General features: G+C 43.9%; 1 protein-coding gene across 8 annotated transcripts in view; it reads left to right on the top strand.

Moving 5' to 3' along the window:
- ubap2l (ubiquitin associated protein 2-like) overlaps positions 1-21,393 on the top strand; it is a 79,963-nt gene that overhangs the window by 44,737 nt on the left and 13,833 nt on the right. For all 8 annotated transcript variants that reach the window (XM_055875839.1, XM_055875844.1, XM_055875845.1 and 5 more), the window contains 9 exons: positions 3,736-3,931; positions 4,187-4,461; positions 4,719-4,891; positions 5,080-5,188; positions 5,407-5,443; positions 5,780-5,978; positions 12,087-12,153; positions 12,297-12,615; positions 15,763-15,851. In XM_055875839.1, the coding sequence (XP_055731814.1) occupies positions 3,736-3,931; positions 4,187-4,461; positions 4,719-4,891; positions 5,080-5,188; positions 5,407-5,443; positions 5,780-5,978; positions 12,087-12,153; positions 12,297-12,615; positions 15,763-15,851 (1,464 nt within the window). The remainder of the gene's footprint in view (positions 1-3,735; positions 3,932-4,186; positions 4,462-4,718; positions 4,892-5,079; positions 5,189-5,406; positions 5,444-5,779; positions 5,979-12,086; positions 12,154-12,296; positions 12,616-15,762; positions 15,852-21,393) is intronic.

The following is a 21,393-nucleotide window of genomic DNA, read 5'->3' as shown; positions in this document are numbered from 1 at the left end:
GATGGATGTCATTGGAGCAGCTGGTGAGTGACTGACTTTCTCCCCTCATAACATTTTTTGCTGGCTACACAGCTAGAGATACATTTGTCATTTGGTGAGCTAGGTTAGCTAGCCAGAAATGTGAATCACTATGCTGAACCTGAACGACTGTTATCCAGTTAGCCAGAGTCAGTTTGCGAATGCAAGATATGCTATCAACTCCGATTTCAGAGCACTCTCATCTGTGTGCCAGAGTGCAGAATAACTGATGAATTTACAAACGTGCAACACCCGCAGAATATGACTGGTGTCAGTAAAAAAAAGGCAAAATAAAAAAGTTATGGTTAGTCACGAACGCTCCAGATAACATGTAAACAGCCTAACCAGCTCTGCTATGGCAAGTAAAATGGTCAGAGTGAGGTGTTCTCTCATTTGTGTCTGGAAGTAACAAGCTGGCCAACTTTAGCCAGTTAGCTTGGGTGCTTGGTTGGGATAAGAATGCATTAGCAGGCAAGCTGCAGAAGGAAGAACAGGCTACTTAGTATTTATTCCCCATTTGTTTATTAGTGCAGTTGTGACGGCCCACTAGCAGAAAAGGTTTGAGGGTTTATCTAATGTTCTTTCGTTAGATTTTAGCTCATCTTCCTCTGGCTAGCATTAGTTGTTGATCTTGCTGGCCTGCCTTTTTATGGTTGTTTGATCAATAGGACTGTAAAGTTCCCAAATGTAAGAGGACTCCCGTGGTATTTACATACAGTACCAGTCAAATGTTTGGACAACTACTCATTCAAGGGTCTTTCTTTATTTTGATTATAGGCATCAAATCTATGAATTAACACATGGAATCATGTAGTAACCAAAAAAGTGTTAAACAAATCCAAATATATTTTATATTTTTGACTCTTCAAAGTAAATCAGCTTCACCTGGAACGCTTTTCCAACAGTCTTGAAGGAGTTCCCACATATGCAAAGCACTTGTTGGCTACTTTTCTTTCACTCTGCTGTCCAACTCATCCCAATCATCTCAATTGGGTTGAGGTCGGGTGAGTGTGGAGGCCAGGTCATCTGAAGCAGCACCCCATCACTCTCCTTGGTCAAATTGGCCTTACACAGCCCGGAGGTGTGTTGGGTCATTGTCCTGTTGAAAAACGAATTATATTCCCACTAAGCGCAAACCAAAAGGGATGGCGTATCACTGTAGAATGCTGTGGTAGGCATGCTGGTTAAGTGTGCCTTGAATTCTAAATAAATCACTGACAGTATCACCAGCAAAGTGCCATCACACCTCCTCCATGCTTCACGGTGGGAACCACACATGCGGAGATCATCCGTTAACCTACTCTGCGTCTCATAAAGAAACAAAAATCTCAAATTTGGGCTCAGCAGACCAAAGGACAGATTTCCACCGGTCTAATGTCCATTGCTCGTGTTTCTTGGCCCAAGCAAGTCGCTTCTTATTTGTGTCCTTTTGTGGTTTCTTTCCAGCAATTCGACCATGATGGCCTGATTCATGCAGTCTGCTCTGAACAGTTGATGTTGAGATGTGTATGTTACTTGAACTCTGTGAATCATTTATTTGGGCTGCAATCTGAGGTGCAGTTAATTGCTGATTTCTGAGGCTGGTAACTCTATTGAACTTATCCTCTGGAGCAAAGGTAATTCTGGGCCTTCCTTTCCTGTGGTGGTTCTCATGAGAGCCAGTTTCATCATAGCGCTTGATGGTTTTTGCAACTGCACTTGAAGAAACGTTCAAAGGTCGACTGACCTTAAAGTAATGATGGAATGTCGTTTCTCTTTGCTTATTTGAGCTGTTCTTGCCATAATATAGATTGGTCTTTTACCAAATAGGGCTATCTTCAGTATACCACCCCTACCTTGTCACAACACAAATTATTAACAAGTTACACCTGTTAATTGAAATGCGTTCCAAGTGACTACCTCATGAAGCTGTTTGAGAGAATTCCAAGTGTGTGAAAAGTTGTTATCAAGGCAATAGGTGGCTACTTTGAAGAATCTCAAATATAAAATGGATTTTGATTTGTTTAACACTTTTTTGGTTACTTAATGATTACATATGTGTTATAGTTTCATAGTTTTGATGTCTTCTACAATGTAGAAAATAATGAAAATAAAGAAATACCTTTGAATTAATAGGTGTCAACTTTTGACTGGTACTGTATTTGCAGAAATCCGTTAAGGTGTATTTGGTGGCTTTTGCCGAATGCGTTCTAATCTAAAGTTGTGCTGTTGCAACTGCCTGTAAAGACACAGTGCCATTCAAAGTGAATGATGGCAGGCCCGTGTGGCAAATGGTTTGTTTTATAAAGGCCTAATGTAGCTCTGATTTGGCTATGGTGCACTGGTCTGCGTAGACTTCGGTCATGGACGAGACAAATGTTTTATTTACTGCAGTGTCTATTAATTGTCCAATCGCACGGCCGCTTTCCCACTCTATATTAATTTAGAATGTTCACAAATGGCTTACAATACGTAATTCCCAAACATTCTAAGAATTTTTGAAAACGTGAAAATGACCAAGTGCTCGCTTGTCAAAAAAAAGTGTCATTCTTCCTGGGGGTATATACAGTGCATTCGGAAAGTATTCAGACCCCTTTACTGTCCACATTTTGTTACGTTACAGCCTTATTTTAAACTGGATCATTTTAAAATGGATCATCAATCTATCTACACACAATAAATTTGCAAATATATTACAAATAAAAAAACATACCTTATTTACATAAGTATTCAGACCCTTTGCCATGACATTCAAAATTGAAGTCAGGGGCATCCTGTTTTCATTGATCATCCTTGATGTTTCTACTTGATTGGCGTGCATGTCAGAGAAAACTCCAAGCCATGTGGTCGAAGGAGATGTCCGTAGAGATTCGAGACAGGATTGCGTCAAGGCACAGATCTGGGGAAGGGTACCAACACATTTCTGCAGCATTGAAGGTCCCCAATAACACAGTGGCCTCCATCATTCTTAAATGGAAGAAGTATGGAACCACCAAGACTCTTCCTAGAGCTGGCCGCATGGCTAAACTGAGCTATTGTGGGTGAAGGGCCTTGGTCACGGATCGAGAAAGATGAATGGCGCAAAGTACAGAGAGATCCTTAATAAAAACCTGCTTCAGAGCGCTCAGAACCTCATACTGGGCTGAAGCTTCACTTTCCAACAGGACAACAACCCTAAGCACACAGCCAAGTCAATGCAGGAGTCTCTGAATGTCCTTGAGTGGCCCAGCCAGAGCCTGGACTTAGCTGTGCAGCGACACCCCCCATCCAGCCTGACAGAGCTTGAGTGGATCTGCAGAGAAAAATGGGAGAAACTTCACAAATATAGGTGTGCAAAGCTTGTAGTGTCATACCCAAGAAGACTCGAGGCTGTAATCGCTGCTAAAGGTGCTTCAACAATGTACTGAGTAAAGGGTCTGAATACATATATAAATGTGCTATTTCAGTAGATAAAAAAAATAATACATTTGCTACAATTTCTAAACTTTTTTTCTATGTCATTGGGTATTGTGTGTAGATTGAGGGGGGGAAAACAATTTAAGTGGAAAAAGTCAAAGTGTCTGACTACTTTCCGACTGCACTGTATGAACAGATTTGAATAAGACTTAATGTTGCTAAAATCCAGTCAGTTCCACTTTAAATTTTCTAGCAATAAACCAGCACAGCTGTTCTCTTCTGTTCCACACTCGCTCCTAAAACTTGCAGAATGTCAGTTCCTCCTCCTTTGTTCCCATGCAGGTGAGCATGCTAAGCAAGGGCTTCGGTGAAGTAGGGGACCCTAAAGGAGGCAGCACAGGGACGACCAGCGGCTCCCAGTTCTTGGAGCAGTTTAAGACTGCCCAGGCCTTGGCTCAGCTGGCTGCCCAGCACTCCCAAACAGGACAACCTACCCCCTCCTCCTGGGACACCAGCCCTGCAGCGCTGGGCCAGTATGGTAAGAGGACACTCAGGGAGATACCGGGACTATAGAGGCAGTTTGGATGGTTGTCAAGTAAAGTAGGGGTTGTACATATGGGCAAGACTGACTTGGATTTGCAGAGAGTTAGAAATGCCTACATCACTGGTATTTATGTTTATGAAGAGGACACATCTTCATTGCCCTATGCAAGGTTCAGATTCAGATATTTGTTTTAAGTTTATTAGCCATCAGGTGTTGCCTCTACCTTCCTTTCTCTAATCACCCCCCCAGACATGAACGCCCAGCCGGAGCCTGCGGCCCATAGCCCCTTCACAAAGCGCCAGCCCTACCAATCCACCTCCGTGTTGGATACCTTCCTCCCTCCTGCCGTCTCCTCCTCCCTGCCCCCACAGAGCACCCCCCCGTCCCTCATGGCGCCCCCCGTGTCCTCCCTCCCCAAAATGGCGGTGCCCCCTAGCTCGCCGGACGCCCAGGACTCCAGCCCCCTGCCATTGCAGCAGCACAAGCTCAAGCAGCAGAAGAAGAGGAGCTCCATCACCACCAAGGTAACAGCTCAACACTGATACAAAGACATACAAGGACGGTGTAAAGAGAGTGAATGGCCGGTCATACTGCGCCCAGCTTCTAATTATTTTCCTCAGGTAACACAAGCTCATTCGCAGAAAACAGTGAGCACAAATTCACTTTACTTTCAGCACTCTTTGCCAAACCCCTATGTATCCCTACCTCTCCCTACTTTTTCATAACTTATTTTCCTTGCTTTCCCTGACATCAACCATATCTTTATTATATTTTATTCCAGATCCCAGCGACGCCGGTGGAGATGCCAGGCTCGGCAGACATCTCTGGGCTCAACCTGCAGTTTGGAGCGCTGCAGTTTGGCTCTGAACCCGTGCTCCAGGAGTACGACATCATCCCCGCCACCACCTCGCCAGGCTGCCAGGTTCAGAATTGCCTCTACACAAGCCCCAGCAGGTGAGCACTCATCTCAGTCATACCAGACACAGCACAATTTGTGTAAGATGGGGTCTTGTACAACACCACAAACAGACCCATGTGAAGCATCTCTTATCACTTGGCTCCACTTCCGCTTTGAGACTGGACTCCTTCTCCTTTCTCAAAGTAGCCTTTGGCTTTATATAATCTCCCTGCTTTTCCTCCAGTGAGGCAACTCCCTCCCTGTCCAACCCCAGTCAGATGGACATGTATGACCAGAGGGCTCCTCAGGCCCGGCGCTACCCCACCGTCTCCTCCCCGCAGAAAGACATTGAGGTGAGCCTTCATTCATTCATTCATTGCGCTGTTCATATCGCTGTGCCTCCTTGTGATTCATTCCTCCATTCATATTGCGTTTATTCCAAGATAAATACAAAATAAATTGCTCTGTTCACTTTTCTTTGAACCTCTGTTACTGAATGGACTGTTGCTATGGAAATGTCTCCCCTATGTTACTGTACCCTAACAAGCCCACTTGAACTTGTTTTTTTTAGAATGGATTCAGTTCAGTACATACACAATCTGTAGAAGGTGAGTCATTTTGGTAGTTGTGTGTGTTTGTAGTGAAGGAAGTCTGAATATATGGGAGTTATGGCTGTCCTGGCAACCGTGTGAAGTGTTACTCCGCTACTATGCATTTCCTGGATGTAGGTTAAGTACTCCGGAACCATGGCCTGTTATTTTGTGGTCCTCTGTTAGTATTTTATGGCTATTCATTCAAAGTAACCCTTAAAGAGGAAACAGCTTGGAATGGCAATCTATGGACAATCTCCCCAATCAGACAGTATGTGTATTGTAGAGCTGTCGTCCATCTGGGTTGGCACTAATTCCAGAATCCATCTCTCCCTCCATCTTGTCTCCGTTCAGTCTGCCCAGCTGCAGCAGGATCTGCAGTGTCTGTGAAGTCAGCCTCTGTTTCGGTCGCACCCGCGTCAGTCTCCATGGCTACACTGACGGACAGTGGCTCAGGGCCCGCCTCCTTGTTGACCACATCAAAGCAGTCGTCGCTCAGCGCTCTGGGGCACAATGAAGACCTGCCCCCGAATACCATGTCTCAGCACAGCAAGTAAGAGGGTACCCTGGATGGTTTGAACAAAGGGCTTAAGTGTCATTTTTATATACAGTGGGGCAAAAAAGTAGTTAGTCAGCCACCAATTGTGCAAGTTCTCCCACTTAAAAAGATGAGAGAGGCCTGTAATTTTCATCATAGGTACACTTCAACTATGACAGACAAAATGAGGAGAAAAAATCCAGAAAATCACATTGTAGGAATTTTTATGAATTTATTTGCAAATTATGGTGGAAAATAAGTATTTGGTCAATAACAAAAGTTTATCTCAATACTTTGTTATATACCCTTTGTTGGGGTGGTATGCAAATTGGAGTGGGTCTAGGGATTCTGGGATGATGATGTTGATGTGAGCCATGACCACCCTTTCAAAGCACTTCATGGTTACAAACGTGAGTGTTACGGGTCGGTAGTCATTTAGGCAGGTTACCTTGGTGTTCTTGGGCACAGGGACTATGGTGGTCTGCTTGAAACGTAGGTATTACAGACTCAGCCAGGGACAGGTTGAAAATGTCAGTGAAGGCCCTTTGCCAGTTGGTCAGCCGATGCTCAGAGTACACGTCCTGGTAACCTTGCGGCGTTGTGAATGTTGACCTGTTTAAAGAACTTACATCGGCAGTGGGCTGGAACAGCTGGTGCTTTCATGCATGCTTCAGTGTTGCTTGCCTCGAAGTGCGGATAGGAAGTCATTTAGCTCGTCTGGTAGGCTTGCCACTGGGTTTCCCTTTGTATTCCCTAGTAGTTTGCAAGACCTGCCACATCTGACGAACATTGGAGCCGGTGTAGTAGGATTCAATCTTAGTCCTGTATTGATGCTTTGCCTGTTTGATGGTTCGTATTAGGGCGTAGTAGGATTTCTTATAAGCGTCCAGGTTAGAGTCCAACTCCTTTAAAGCGGCAGCTCTACCCTTTAGCTCAGTGCGGATGTTGCCTGTAATCCATGGCTTCTGGTTGGGGTATGTATCACCATGGGGACAATGTCACCGATGCATTGTCATGTGGTTAATCAAAATTCTATAAAAATGTAAGTGAAAATGATACAAACCTATAAAGTAACTTCTATTTCCATTGCCAACTATATAAAAAAAAAGGTCTACTTAAAGTCAACAAATAAAAACACTGCAGCCTGGAGGTAGAAAATATCTTGATTTAAAAAATAAATATCTTACAAATCACATGGCCTGTCTGCAACGAATTTGAAACATTGTATAAACTTTTAACTTTGGTCCAGCCTGAAGCTTGCTAGCAAACTTGCAACATTGTAAAAAAAAATCTGGGCCCTCAGAGTTTCCCGCCCCCATGAGCTCGGGACAGACACAGCTGAAGGTTATTTGCGCAAGGGATAAGAAGCAGTGCTTGCCTTTGGCAGGAGCTCACTGGAGCAGAGTACCGGCACCTCAAATGTTCTACTGCTTAATCTCCTGTTCCTCTTAAATAATATTAGCTCGAAAGTATTGTGGAGCTCCTCCACCTAAATATAAAAACAGTACCAGCCCAAAATGAGTACCGGAACCTATTTCAGTCTAGTGAAGCACTGATAAGCACTATTTTATGACGTTTCCATTGGATCAGATCATGACATTTTTTCCCTTTCACGTTGAGTGGTTATTGAAAAGAAGAGAGCTGGAAAGATTTTTCAAATACATTGAGGAACTACTGTAATGGATGTAAAAACAGACCCTGCTTGCTGTTTGAGGTGATGAAAACATTACTTTGAGAAGCTCCACAGGTCATTAGTGGTGGTGCGTTAAGTCAATTAGAAATACAATCAGATCCCCCAAATGGGCACATTTTGTATGCCTACATTTGTGCGCAGGCCAGGGAGCCTATAGGACTACTTCTATGCGTACGCGTCCTTACTCAACATTGACAGGAGACCCCCAAAGACAACAACTAAATTGACAAAACTCGTATATGGAATGAAATAAACCAAAACGTGTTACTCAAGTGTAGCACAGGTTGTGCACACAGCAAACAATGTGTCCACTCTGAAAATGAGAACATTAAGACTGGAATTATAATATTGAATGCATTAAAAGCTCGATTTGGCCACTACATGCCTCTAGAGGCTCGGCGATTGCGTCACACCCTCGGCATGGAGCCTCCGACCGCCTCAACAATTAATTAGTTCACTGAGATGTATATGTGTATATATAAACTCAGCAAAAAAAGAAACGTTCCTTTTTCAGGACCCTGTCTTCCAAAGATAATTTGTAAAAATCCAAATAACTAAACAGATCTTCATTGTAAAGGGTTTAAACACTGTTTCCCATGTTTGTTCAATAAACCATAAACAATGAATGAACATGCACCTGTGGAACGGTCGTTAAGACACTAACGGCTTACATGCGGTAGGCAATTAAGGTCACAGTTATGAAAACTTAGGACACTAAAGAGGCCTTTCTACGTACTCTGAACACCAAAAGAAAGATGCCTAGGGTCCCTGCTCATGCCAGCAGCATACCACCCTGCATACCACTGCTGGCTTGCTTCTGAAGCTAAGCAGGGTTGGTCCTGGTCAGTCCCTGGATGGGAGACCAGATGCTGCTGGAAGTGGTGTTGGAGGGCCAGTAGGAGGCACTCTTTCCTCTGGTCTAAAAAAAAAATATCCCAATGCCCCAGGGCAGTGATTGGGGACACTGCCCTGTGTAGGGTGCTGTCTTTCGGATGGGACGTTAAACGGGTGTCCTGACTCTCTGAGGTCATTAAAGATCCCATGGCACTTATCGTAAGAGTAGGGGTGTTAACCCCGGTGTCCTGGCTAAATTCCCAATCTGGCCCTCAAACCATCATGGTCACCTAATAATCCCCAGTTTACAATTGGCGCATTCATCCCCCTCCTCTCCCCTGTAACTATTCCCCAGGTCGTTGCTGCAAATGAGAACGTGTTCTCAGTCAACTTACCTGGTAAAATAATGGTAAAATAAAAATAAATAAATAAAATAAATCTGCGTGAACGTGCCTTAGGCATGCTACAAGGAGACATGAGGACTGCAGATATGGCCAGGGCAATAAATTGCAATGTCCGTACTGTGAGACGCCTAAGACAGCGCTACAGGGAGACAGGACGGACAGCTGATCGTCCTCGCAGTGGCAGACCACGTGTAACAACAACTGCACAAGATCGGTACATCCGAACATCATATCTGCGGGACAGGTACAGGATGGCAACAACAACTGCCTGAGTTACACCAGGAATGCACAATCCCTCCATCAGTGCTCAGACCGCAATAGGCTGAGAGAGGCTGGACTGAGGGCTTGTAGGCCTGTTGTAAGGCAGGTCCTCACCCGACATCACCGGCAACAACGTCGCCTATAGGCACAAACCCACTGTCGCTGGACCAGACAGGACTGGCAAAAAGGTCTCTTCGCTGTTGAGTCGCGGTTTTGTCTCACCAGGGGTGATGGTCGGATTCCTGTTTATTGTCGAAGGATTTAGCGTTAGAGGCCTGTACTCTGGAGTGCGAGGGTCCGTCATGGTCTGGGGTGGTGTGTCACAGCATCATCGGACTGAGCTTGTTGTCATTGCAGGCAATCTCAACGCTGTGCGTTTCAGGGAAGACATCCTCTTCCCTCATGTGGTACCCTTCCTGCACGCTCATCCTGACATGACCCTCCAGCATGACAATGCCACCACACACAGATCGAGCAGTATGGCTGATTTCCTGCAAGACAGAAATGTCAGTGTTCTGCCATGGCCAGCGACGAGCCCGCATCTCAATCCCATTGAGCATGTCTGGGACCTGTTGGATCGGAGGATGAGGGCTAAGGCCAATACCCCCCAGAAATGTCTGAGAACTTGCAGGTGCCTTGGTGGTAGAGTGAGAGAACATCTCACAGCAAGACCTGGCAAATCTGGTGCAGTCCATGAGGAGCAGTACTTAATGCAGCTGGAGGCCACACCAGATACTGACTGTTACTTTTGACCCCCCCCCCCCCCCCCCTTTATTCAGGGACACATTATTCCATTTCTGTTAGTCTCTGTATGTCTGTGGAACTGTTAAATTTGCTGAAAATAAACGCAGTTGACAGTGAGGACGTTTATTTTTTTGGGTGAGCTTATATACACATAAACTAATCCAAATATGTCATATTTGAGATTCTTCAAAGTAGCCACCATTTGCCTTTGACAGATTTTCACACTCTTGGCATTCTCTCAACCAGCTTCACCTGGAATGCTTTTCCAACGGTCTTGAAGGATTTCCCACATATGCTGAGCACTTGTTGGCTACTTTCCCTTCACTCTGCGGTCAGACTCATCCCAAACCATCTCAACTGGTTTGAGGTCGGGTAATTGTGGAGGCCAGGTCATCTGATGCAGCACTCCATCACTCTCCTTCTTGGTCAAATAGCCCTTACACAGCCTGGAGGTGTCATTGACCTGTTAAAAAACGAATCATAGTCTCACTAAGCGCAAACCAAATGGGATGGCGTATCGCTGCAGAATGCTGTGGTAGCCATGCTGATTAAGTGTGCTGTGAATTCTAAATAAATCACAGACAGTGTCACCAGCAAAGCACCACCACCACATCGCACCTCTTTCTCCGTGCTTCATGGTGGGAACCACACATGAGGAGATCATCCATTCACCTACTCTGCATCTCACAAAGACATGGCGGTTGGAACCAGACATTTAAAATTGACAAAAGGACAGATTTCCACCGGTCTTCTTGGCCCAAGCAAGTCACGTCTTATTATTGGTGTCCTCTAGTAGTGGTTTCTTTGCAGCAATTCGACCATGAATGCCTGATTCATGCAGTCTCCTCTGAACAGTTGATGTTGAGATGTCTTTTACTTGAACTTTGAAGGATTTATTCGGGCTGCAATCTGCGGTGCAGTTAACTCTAATGGACTTATCCTTTGCAGCAGAGGTGGCTCTGGGTCTTTCTTTCCTGTGGCGGTCCTCATGAGAGACAGTTTCATCATAGTGCTTGATGGTTTTTGCGACTGCACTTGAAGAAACTTTCAAAGTTCTTGAAATTTTCCGCATTGACTGTCTTAAAGTAATCATGGAAAGTCGTTTCTCTTTGCTTATTTGAGCTGTTCTTGTCATAATATAGATTGGTCTTTTACCAAATAGGGCTATCTTCTGTATACCACCCCTACCTCGTCACAACACAACTGATTGGCTCAAACGCGTTAAGAAGAAAGAAATTCCGCAAATTAACTTTTATCAAGGGACACTTGTTAATTGAAATTAATTCCAGGTGTGTGTGCGCATACATAGTACCAGTCAAAAGTTTGGACACATCTACTCAAGGGCATTTCTTTATTTTTACTATTTTCTACATTGCAGAATAATAGTGAAGACATCAAAACTATGAAATAACACATGGAATCATGTAGTAACCAAAAAAGTGTTAAGCAAATAAAAAATATTTGAGATTCTTCAACGTAGCCACCCTTTGTCTTGATGACAGCTTTGGAACATAATGTACACCTCAGGCCCAAAGCCAATGAGGTGTCCAGGGTGGGGCCTGATCCTATGGTGGGTTCAGGGGGGGGGGTGCACACACACCTGTCTATATAAGGTCACACAGCCATGAGGTCAAAAGAATTGAGAGCTGAATAATTAAGATATTCATTCTATACTTAAAACGCCTTCATAATACAACGAAAATAGGTACGTTTTGTTATTCATGATCGTTTCAATAAATAGGGCACGGCCCGGTAGTATTACCCTTGGCCCGGTATCTTTTCTGGTAAGGTTATTCTCTCCTAGGAAGGCAGCGGCTTCAGCCTTGGAATGCAAAGGACAAGCAATTCTTTATGTCCATGAAGGCGCTTCTCTTCTGAATCTCCACCAAGTATTCGGATCTGTGCGTTTTCAATGCTCAGATGGCCCTTCCCTTGAGAGCACTATGTGTAATTTGTCTTGGAATCGCAGAAATCTTCCGTAGACATTGTGCACAGGTCAACCACCGTGCAATTTGTAGGTCAATTCGCGCGAGGACACTGGAGCTGTACAGGTTGAAGAATGTTTCAAAGAATGCTGTAGTGATCATGATTTTGAGTGACATTTGAAGAGTTTGGATTTTAGTAGTGCAAGTGGATAACGGTTATTTATTCAACTAAATTGATGGATGATTGTTTGTTCTCTCTCAGTTCCCTTTCTACACAACAGAACAGTCTTGCTCTATCACAAGTCTGCATATCCAACGCCAGTCTAATGGTGAGTGTGTGAGCGAGAAGAGAAAGAATTTCCTGTGATAGATTAAGTAGTAATTGATGCATCCTTTAACCTATTGGGGATTTAATCCTGTTTTATCATGATAACCTCCTCTCCATCTATCCCCTCTTCATCCATCCTTATAGCTCCAGAGCGTAGACAACTCCAGCTTGCACTCCTCCTCCTTCCCCTCTGTCTCGGCGGGGTCCTCGGTCCCCTCTTCCTCGTCGGTGACTGCAGCAGCTCAGCAGGTCTCCATGGGGGCCCCTCAGCCCTCTTCAGTGAACACAGTTTCTCAGTCGGTCCCCTCGGGCCTGGGCCCCGTCAGCAGCCTAGTAGCTATGGGCCTCCACACAGCAGCCTCCATGGGACCTCCAGCCATAGCCTCTGCAGCCATGTCCACAGCAGCCCAAGCCCAGGCTATCGCTTCCTCCGCCTCCTCACGCAGCTCTGCAGTCTTCTCAGGTTAGACATGGGTTTTTGGTTAAGGGGTGTGCGTCCCAAATGGCACCCTATTCCCTATATATAGTGCACTACTTTTGACCGGAGCCTAAAGAAAGTATTCACACCCCTTGACTTATTCCTGATTTTGTTGTTACAGCCCAAATTCAAATTGGGTTTAAAAAATTTTAATCTCACCCATCAATACACCATAATGACAGTGAAAACAATACACCATAATGACATTTTTTAAAAACATTTTTGCAAGTGTATTGAAAATAAAATACAGGTCACACCCCTGAGTGAATACTTTGTTGAAAAACCTTTGGCAGTGATTACAGTTGTGAGTCTTTCTGGGTAAGTATCTAAGAGTTTTCCACACATGGATTGTGCAACATTTGGCCATTTATTTTCAAAATTCTTCATGCTCTGTCAAATTAGTTGATGGTCATTGCTAGACAACCATGTTCAGGTCTTATCATAGATTTTAGTCTAAACTGTAACTAGGCAACTCAGGAACATTCACTGACTTCTTGGTAAGCAACTCGTGTAGGTTTGGCATTGTGTTTTAGGTCATTGTCCTGCTGAAAGGCGAATTCAGTGGCTGGTGGAAAACAGACTGAACCAGGTTTTCCTCTAGGATTTTGCCTGTGGTTAGGTCCATTCCATGTATTTTTTTTACCTGGAAAAACTCCCCAGTCCCTAAGATTACAAGCATACCCATAACGTGACGCTGCCACCACCATACATGGAAATGTGGATGGTGGTACTCAGTAATGTGTTATGTATTGGATTTGCCCCAAACATCACTTTGTATTCAGGACAAAGAAACCTTCTTAGTCTTTGTGGTTGAATCTGTTTGAAATTCACTGCTCAACTGAGGGACCTTACAGATAATTGTATGTGTGGAGTACAGAGATGTAGTCATTAAAAAAAAAGATTGCTCCATCAGTGTAGTAGTATTTTTAAAAATCACAATAATACACAAATCTAAAAGTAAAAGAATGGAATTAAGAAATGAGCAATGTCAGAGTGGCATTGACTAAAATACAGTAGAATAGAATACAGTATATAAACTCAGCGGGAAAAAAATGTCCTCACTGTCAACTGTGTTTATTTTCAGCAAACTTAACATGTGTAAATATTTGTATGAACATAAGATTCAACAACTGAGACATAAATTGAACAAGTTCCACAGACATGACTAACAGAAATGGAATAATGTGTCCCTGAACAAAGGGAGGGTCAAAATCAAAAGTAACAGTTAGTATCTGGTGTGGCCACCAGCTGCATTAAGTACTGCAGTGCATTCTTCATGGACTGCAACAGATTTGCCAGTTCTTGCTGTGAGATGTTACCTCACTATTCCACCAAGGCACCTGTAAGTTCCCGGACATTTCTGGGGGGAATGGCCCTAAACCTCACCCTCCGATCCAACAGGTCCCAGATGTGCTCAATGGGATTGAGATCCGGGCTCTTCGCTGGCCATGGCAGAACACTGACATTCCTGTCTTGCAGGAAATCGCGCACAGAACGAGCAGTATGGCTGGTGGCATTGTCATGCTGGAGGGTCATCTCAGGATGAGCCTGCAGGAAGGGTACCACATGAGGAAGGAGGATGTCTTCCCTGTAACACACAGTGTTGAGATTGCCTGCAATGACAGCACCACACCACCCCAGACACACCACCCCAGACCATGACGGACCCTCCCACTCCAGAGTACAGGTCTCGGTGTAACGCTCATTCCTTTGACGATAAACGTGGATCTGACCATCACCCCTGGTGAGACAAAACCGTGACTCATCAGTGAAGAGCCCTTTTTGCCAGTCCTGTCTGGTCCAGCGACGGTGGGTTTGTGCCCATAGGCGACGTTGTTGCCGGTGATGTCTGGTGAGGACCTGCTTTACAACAGGCCTACAAGCCCTCAGTCCAGCCTCTCTCAGCCTATTGCGGACAGTCTGAGCACTGATGGAGGGATTGTGAGTTCCTGGTGTAACTCGGGCAGTTGTTGCAATCCTGTACCTGTCCCGCAGGTGTGATGTTCGGATGTACCGATCCTGTGTAGGTGTTGTTACACGTAGTCTGCCACTGCGAGGACGATCAGCTGTCCGTCTTAGGCGTCTCACAGTACGGACATTGCAATTTATTGCCCTGGCCACATCTGCAGTCCTCATGCCTCCTTGCAGCATGCCTAAGGCACGTTCACGCAGATGAGCAGGGACCCTGACGGTGATACAGATACAGGATGCTCTCAATTGTGCATCTGTAAAAGTTTGTGAGGGTCTTAGGGGCCAAGCCAAATTTCTTCAGCCTCCTGAGGTTGAAGAGGTGCTGTTGCTCCTTCTTCACCACACTGACTGTGTGGCTGGACCATTTCAGATTGTCATGGCGATGTGTACGCCGCGGAACTTGAAGCGTTCCACCTTCTCCACTGCGAGCGTGGCCACGCAGTCATGGGTGAACAGGGAGTACAGCAGTGGGCTGAGCATGCACCCTTGTGGGGCCACTGTGTTGAGGATCAGTGAAGTGGAGGTGTTGTTTCCGACCTTCACCACCTGGGGGGCTGCCTGTCAGAAAGTACAGGACCCAGTTGCACAGGGCGGGGTTCTGACCCAGGGCCCGGAGCTTATTGATGAGGGTACTATGGTGTTGAAGGCTGAGCTCTAGTCAATGAACAGCATTCTTACGTAGCTATTCCTCTTGTCCAGATGGGATAGGGCAGTCTGCAGAACACAATTACACACAGTAAGTCCATGGAACTTATGTGACTTGTTAAGCACATTTTTACTCCTGAACTTATTTATGCTTGCCAAAACAAAGGGGTTGAATGCTTATTGACTGAAGGCATTTCTTCTTTTCGTTTTAAAACATATTGACATTGGTATTATGTGTAGACAAATGGTACTAAGTGATGACAAATCTCAATTTAATCCATTTTTAAATACAGGCTGTAACAACAAAATGTGGAAAAAGTCAAGGGGTGTGGGTACTTTCTGAAGGCACAGGAATAGGGTGCCATTTGGGACGCTGACTGTGGTCAGTTTTAGATGTGAGACGTAAGCGTGTTGTAAATTTGAAGTGTGTTTTATGTGTTTACTTTTTCTAATACTATAATTTCCATCCTATTATTTTATATGTTTTGTCTTTTGTTTCTGCTGGTCTCTTTACAGGGAAAGCACCTCCTAACCTTCCGCCTGGAGTGCCGCCTCTGCTGCCCAACCCGTACATCATGGCCCCCGGGCTACTCCATGCTTACCCTGTAAGTAGGTCTCTATAAATAATGGGGCCAATGTATGACATTGGGATCAACATAAAAAAAATATATATATTTTTAAGGAGTTTCACATGTGTACAAATAGGAATATATTAAAATTGGCCCATAACTCCACCTACGTAGGCCTAGGACTGTACATCTTTTAAGCAGAGTACGTACAGACATTGGCAAGTCAAATTCAAAGACTTTCAGGGACTATTTCAAGCACATAATTGTAATTTTAAAGAACCTCAATGTAATATAACGTGTGAGTGGCGCAGCGGTCCCTGGTTCGAATCCAGGCTGCATCACATCCGGCTGTGATTGGGAGTACCATAGGGCGGCGCACAATTGGCCCAGCGTCGTCCGGGTTTGGCCGGGGTAGGCCGTCACTGTAAATAATAATTTGGTCTTGACTGACTTTACTAGTAAAATAAAGGTTAAAAAAATACAAATAATAATTTACAGTGCTTTCGGAAAGTATTCAGACCCCTTGACTTTTTCCACATTTTGTTACTTTTCAGCCTTATTCTAAAATGGATTACATTTAAAAAATTCCTCATCATTCTACACAATACCCCATAATGACAAAGCGAAACAGGTTTTTAGAAAAAAATAGAAATACTTAATTTACATAAGTGTTCAGACCCTTTGCTATGAGACTTGAAATTGAGCTCAGGTGCATCCTGTTTCCATTCGTCATCCTCGATGTTTCTACAACTTGATTTTAATTGATTTCAATTTACCTGTGGTAAATTCAATTGATTGGACATGATTTTAGAATGGCACACACCTGTCTATATAAGGTGTGTGCCACAGTTGACAGTGTTGTCAGAGCAAAAACCAAGCCATGAGGTTGAAGGAATTGTCCGTAGAGTTCCGAGACAAGACTGTTGAGGCACAGATCTGGTGACGGGTACCAAAGCATTTCTGCAGCGCTGAAGGTCCCCAAGAACACAGTGACCCACAGTGACCTCCATTCTTAAATGGAAGAAATTTGAAATCTCCAAGACTCTCCCTAGAGCTGGCCGCCCGGCCAAACTGAGCAATCGGAGAAGGGCCTTGGTCAGGGTGGTGACCAAGAACCCGATGGTCACTCTGACAGAGCTCCAGAGTTCCCCTGTGGCGAAGGGAGAACCTTCCAGAAGGACAACCATCTCTGCAGCACTCCACCAATCAGGCCTTTATGGTAGAGTGGTCAGATGGAAGACACTCCTCAGTAAAAGGCACATGACAGCCCATTTGGAGTTTGCCAAATGTCACCTAATAGACTCTCAGACCATGAGAAACAAGATTCTCTGGTCTGATGAAACTATTTGGCCTGAATGCTAAGATTCACGTCTGGAGGATTCCTGGCACCATCCCTTGGGTGTAGCATGGTGGTGGCAACATGCTGTGGGTATGTTTTTCCGGGGGGAGGGACTGGGAGACAAGTCAGGATTGAGGGAAAGATGAATGGAGCAAAGTACAGAGAGATCTTTGATGAAAACCTGCTCCAGAGCGCTCAGGACCTTAGACTGGGGCCATGGTTCACCTTCCAACAGGACAACGACCCTAAGCACACAGCCAAGACAATGCAGGGTGGGCTTCGGGACAAGTCTCTGAATGTCCTTGAGTGGCCCAGCCAGAGCCCGGACTTGAAGCCGATCTAACATCTCTGGAGAGACCTGTAAATAGCTCTGCGGCGACACTCCCCATCCAACCTGACAGACCTTGAGAGGATCTGCAGAGAAGAATGAAATAAACTCCCCAAAAACAGGTGTGCCAAGCTTGTACCCAACAATACTCAAGGCTGTAATTGCTGCCAAAGGTGCTTCAACAAAGTACTGAGTAAATGCTGTGAATGCATCTCAACGTTCAACACTAAGCTAAGGACCTTGGGACTAAACACCTCCCTCAGCAACTGGATCCTGGACTTCCTGACGTGCTGCCCCCAGGTGATAAGGGTAGGCAACAACACATCTGCCACGCTGATCCTCAACATGTGGGCCCCTCAGGGGTGCGCGCTTTTAGTCCCCACTTGTACTCCCTGTTCGCACAAACTGAACTGCGTGGCCAAACACGACTCTAACACCATCATTAAGTTTGCTGACGACTCAACGGTGGCAGGCTTTGTCACCAATGGAGGTGGCAGGACAAAATATTTTCTTAACTCTATTTTCTTACCTGCATTTTTGGTTAAGGACTTGTAAGTAAGCATTTCACGGTAAGGTTGTATACCTGTTGTATTTGGCGCATGTGACATAAAATTTGATTTGATTGGACTAAAGTCTTTTTTATTTTTAATAAATTGCATAAAGCTCTAAACTTGGTTTTGCTTTGTCACTATGGGTTATTGTGTGTAGATTGAGGGGGAATAACTATTTAAGCCATTTTAGAATAAGGCTGTAACATAACAAAATTTGGAAAAAGTGAAGGGGTCTGAATACTCTCCGAATGCACTGTATATAATTGTTCATGGGCCTAAAGGACCTAATATAGAACCCCTTTAAAAAAAACATGCAAGAAGAAAAGAATAATGAATTGTAGGCATTGCCAATGATTTGATATTCAAATTATCACATTCTAAAATGTGGGAATAATATGCACTTGCCTAAATGAATTTGATGCATTCATGGTGATTTCTGTAGCCTATGTTGCCGAGGCAGGCACACATAATAAAGTCATGAATAGCTGTTGCATTAATCTCACTATTTTAATGTCACCATCGCTGTTTTTATAATGAGAAAGCGACCAATGTGTAATGGAAGGATTTGTATTGAAAACCGCACATGGTTTTACCGCAACAGAGTAAAACACCCTTCAATTGAAGCTGCGGGAAACACACGAAAGTGGCCACAACTCTCTCACGGATAATTATGTAGGAGAACTTATAAATTGGCTACAATAATTATAGTTGAAGTCGGAAGTTTACATACACCTTATCCAAATACATTTAAACTCACAATTTTCACAATTCCTGACATTTAATCCTAGTAAAAATCCCCTGTTTTAGGTCAGTTAGGATCACCACTTTATTTTATGAATGTGAAATGTCAGAATAATAGTAGAGTGATTTATTTCAGCTTTTATTTCTTTCATCACATTCCCAGTGGTTCAGAAGTTTACATGCACTCAATTAATATTTGGTAGCATTGCCTTTAAATTGTTTAACTTGGGTCAAACGCTTCGGGTAGCCTTCCACAAGCTTCCCACAATAAGTTGGGTGAATTTTGGCCCATTCCTCCTGACAGAGCTGGTGTAACTGAGTCAGGGCTCCTTGCTCGCACACGCTTTTTCAGTTCTGCCCACAAATTTTCTTTAGAATTGAGGTCAGGGCTTTGTGATGTTCACTCCAATACCTTGACTTTGTTGTCCTAAAGCCTTTTTCCACAACTTTGGAAGTATGCTTCCAAAGTCATTGTCCATTTGGAAGACCCATTTGCGACCAAGCTTTAACTTCCTGACTGATGTCTTGAGATGTTGCTTCAATATATCCACATTATTTTCCTGCCTCATGATGCCATCTATTTTGTGAAGTGAACCAGTCCCTCCTGCAGCAAAGCACCCCCACAACATGATGCTGGCACCCCCGTGCTTCACGGTTGGGATGGTGTTCTTCGGCTTGCAAGTCTCCCCCTTTTTCCTCCAAACATAATGATGGTCATTATGGCCAAACAGTTCTATTTTTGTATCATCACACCAGGGGAAATTTCTCCAAAAAGTACGATCTTTGTCCCCATGTGCAGTTGCAAACCGTAGTCTGGCTTTTTTATGGCGGTTTTGGAGCAGTGGCTTCTTCCTTGCTGAGCGGCCTTTCAGGTTATGTCAATATAGGACTCGTTTTACAGTGGATATAGATACTTTTGTACCTGTTTCCTCCAGCATCTTCACAAGGTCCTTTGCTGTTGTTCTGGGATTGATTTGCACTTTTCGCACCAAAATACGTTCATCTCTGCGAGACAGAACGCGTCTCCTTCTGAGCAGTATGCTGGCTGCGTGGTCCCATGGTGTTTATACTTGCGTACTATTGTTTTTACAGATGAATGTGGTACCTTCAGGCGTTTGGAAATTGCTCCCAAGGATGAACCAGACTTGTGGAGGTCTATAATTTTTTTTATGAGGTCTTGGCTGATTTCTTTTGATATTCCCATGATGTCAAGCAAAGAGACACTGAGTTTGAAGGTAGGCCTTGAAGTACACCTCCAATTGACTCAAATTATATCAATTAGCCTATCAGAAGCTTCTAAAGCCATGACATAATTTAATGGAATTTTCCAAGCTGTTGTAAAGTCACAGTCAATTTAGTGTATGTAAACTTCTGACCCACTGGAATTGTGATACAGTGAATTAATCTGTCTGTAAAAAATGGTTGGAAAATTACTTGTGTCATGCACAAAGTAGATGTCCTAACCGACTTGACAAAACTATAGTTTGTTAATTAACAAGAAATTTGTGGAGTGGTTGAAAAACTAGTTTTAATGACTCCAACCTAAGTGTATGTAAGCTTCCGACTTCCACTGTACAAGGACTTTTCAAGCACCAAATTGAGGAAATATCTGCCTGTTCCAGTACATGTGAGCTCCAAATTCAAGTATGTGTCTTCAAGCCATTTGTATTGTTTAAAATTGCAGGTGTAACATGGAAAGAAATGAATGTGTCATGTTATTTTATTACCAGATCATTTTGTGAAGAAGCCCACTAGGCTACGTAATTTGTCATTATATCCTGATCAATTCATAAGAATAGCGTCGGGTGTCGCGCAATAGTCTATCCTATACAATTACTCACAGCAGACTGTGTCCAATCCGAGATACAGAAACATATGAAAACAACATGAACTCATTACATTGATGCTTTCTTTCTTTCTTAAATTTCACGAGACCCTGCTGTAAACCAAGCAGACAACAGATGATTAACATCAATTCACTAGAGATATTAGATCCAACGTGGATCCAGGCACAACTGTCTTCACCGGCGTAATGAATGAGATTCCAATATTCTGGACATTCCTCACAAACACCTTTTTTCCAGCTCTTGGGCTGTTGCATTGCATGTGCCATCACAACAGCTGTTCGTCACTTGACTGTCATTAATCTGGTCCAGGAAGACGTTTTCAGATGTGTGAAAATATCACAGCGTAATTAAACAGCTCAACCCCAAATTCGCATCCAACAAGTATTATGCAACATTTTTGAAGAACCACGTTAAGGACAGTATTGATTTAGGTTTTCAGTACCAAGGTTAGAAGCATTCGATTTTGCAATCGTATACATTTTGGGGGATGTAGTTATGTAGTTGTTATGTAGTTACACTGCATTTCTGAAATCTATAGAAAAAAACTGTCCGGCTAGATCCAGGATTCTTACAGGGTTCAAGTTCACACACCTCCGGCGCCGACAGAGATGGCTGCCTAGCTTTGCGTTCCCAGGAAACTATGCAGTATTTTGTTTTTTTTACGTGTTATTTCTTACATTGTTACCCCAGGTAATCTTAGGTTTTATTACATACAGTCGGGAGGAACTATTGGATATAAGAACAACGTCAACTCACCAACATTACAACTCAC

The sequence above is a fragment of the Salvelinus fontinalis genome, chromosome 22 (assembly GCF_029448725.1).
Source record: "Salvelinus fontinalis isolate EN_2023a chromosome 22, ASM2944872v1, whole genome shotgun sequence".
In the NCBI taxonomy this organism is placed as follows: domain Eukaryota; kingdom Metazoa; phylum Chordata; class Actinopteri; order Salmoniformes; family Salmonidae; genus Salvelinus; species Salvelinus fontinalis.
This window is presented reverse-complemented; position numbering and strand designations above follow the sequence as displayed.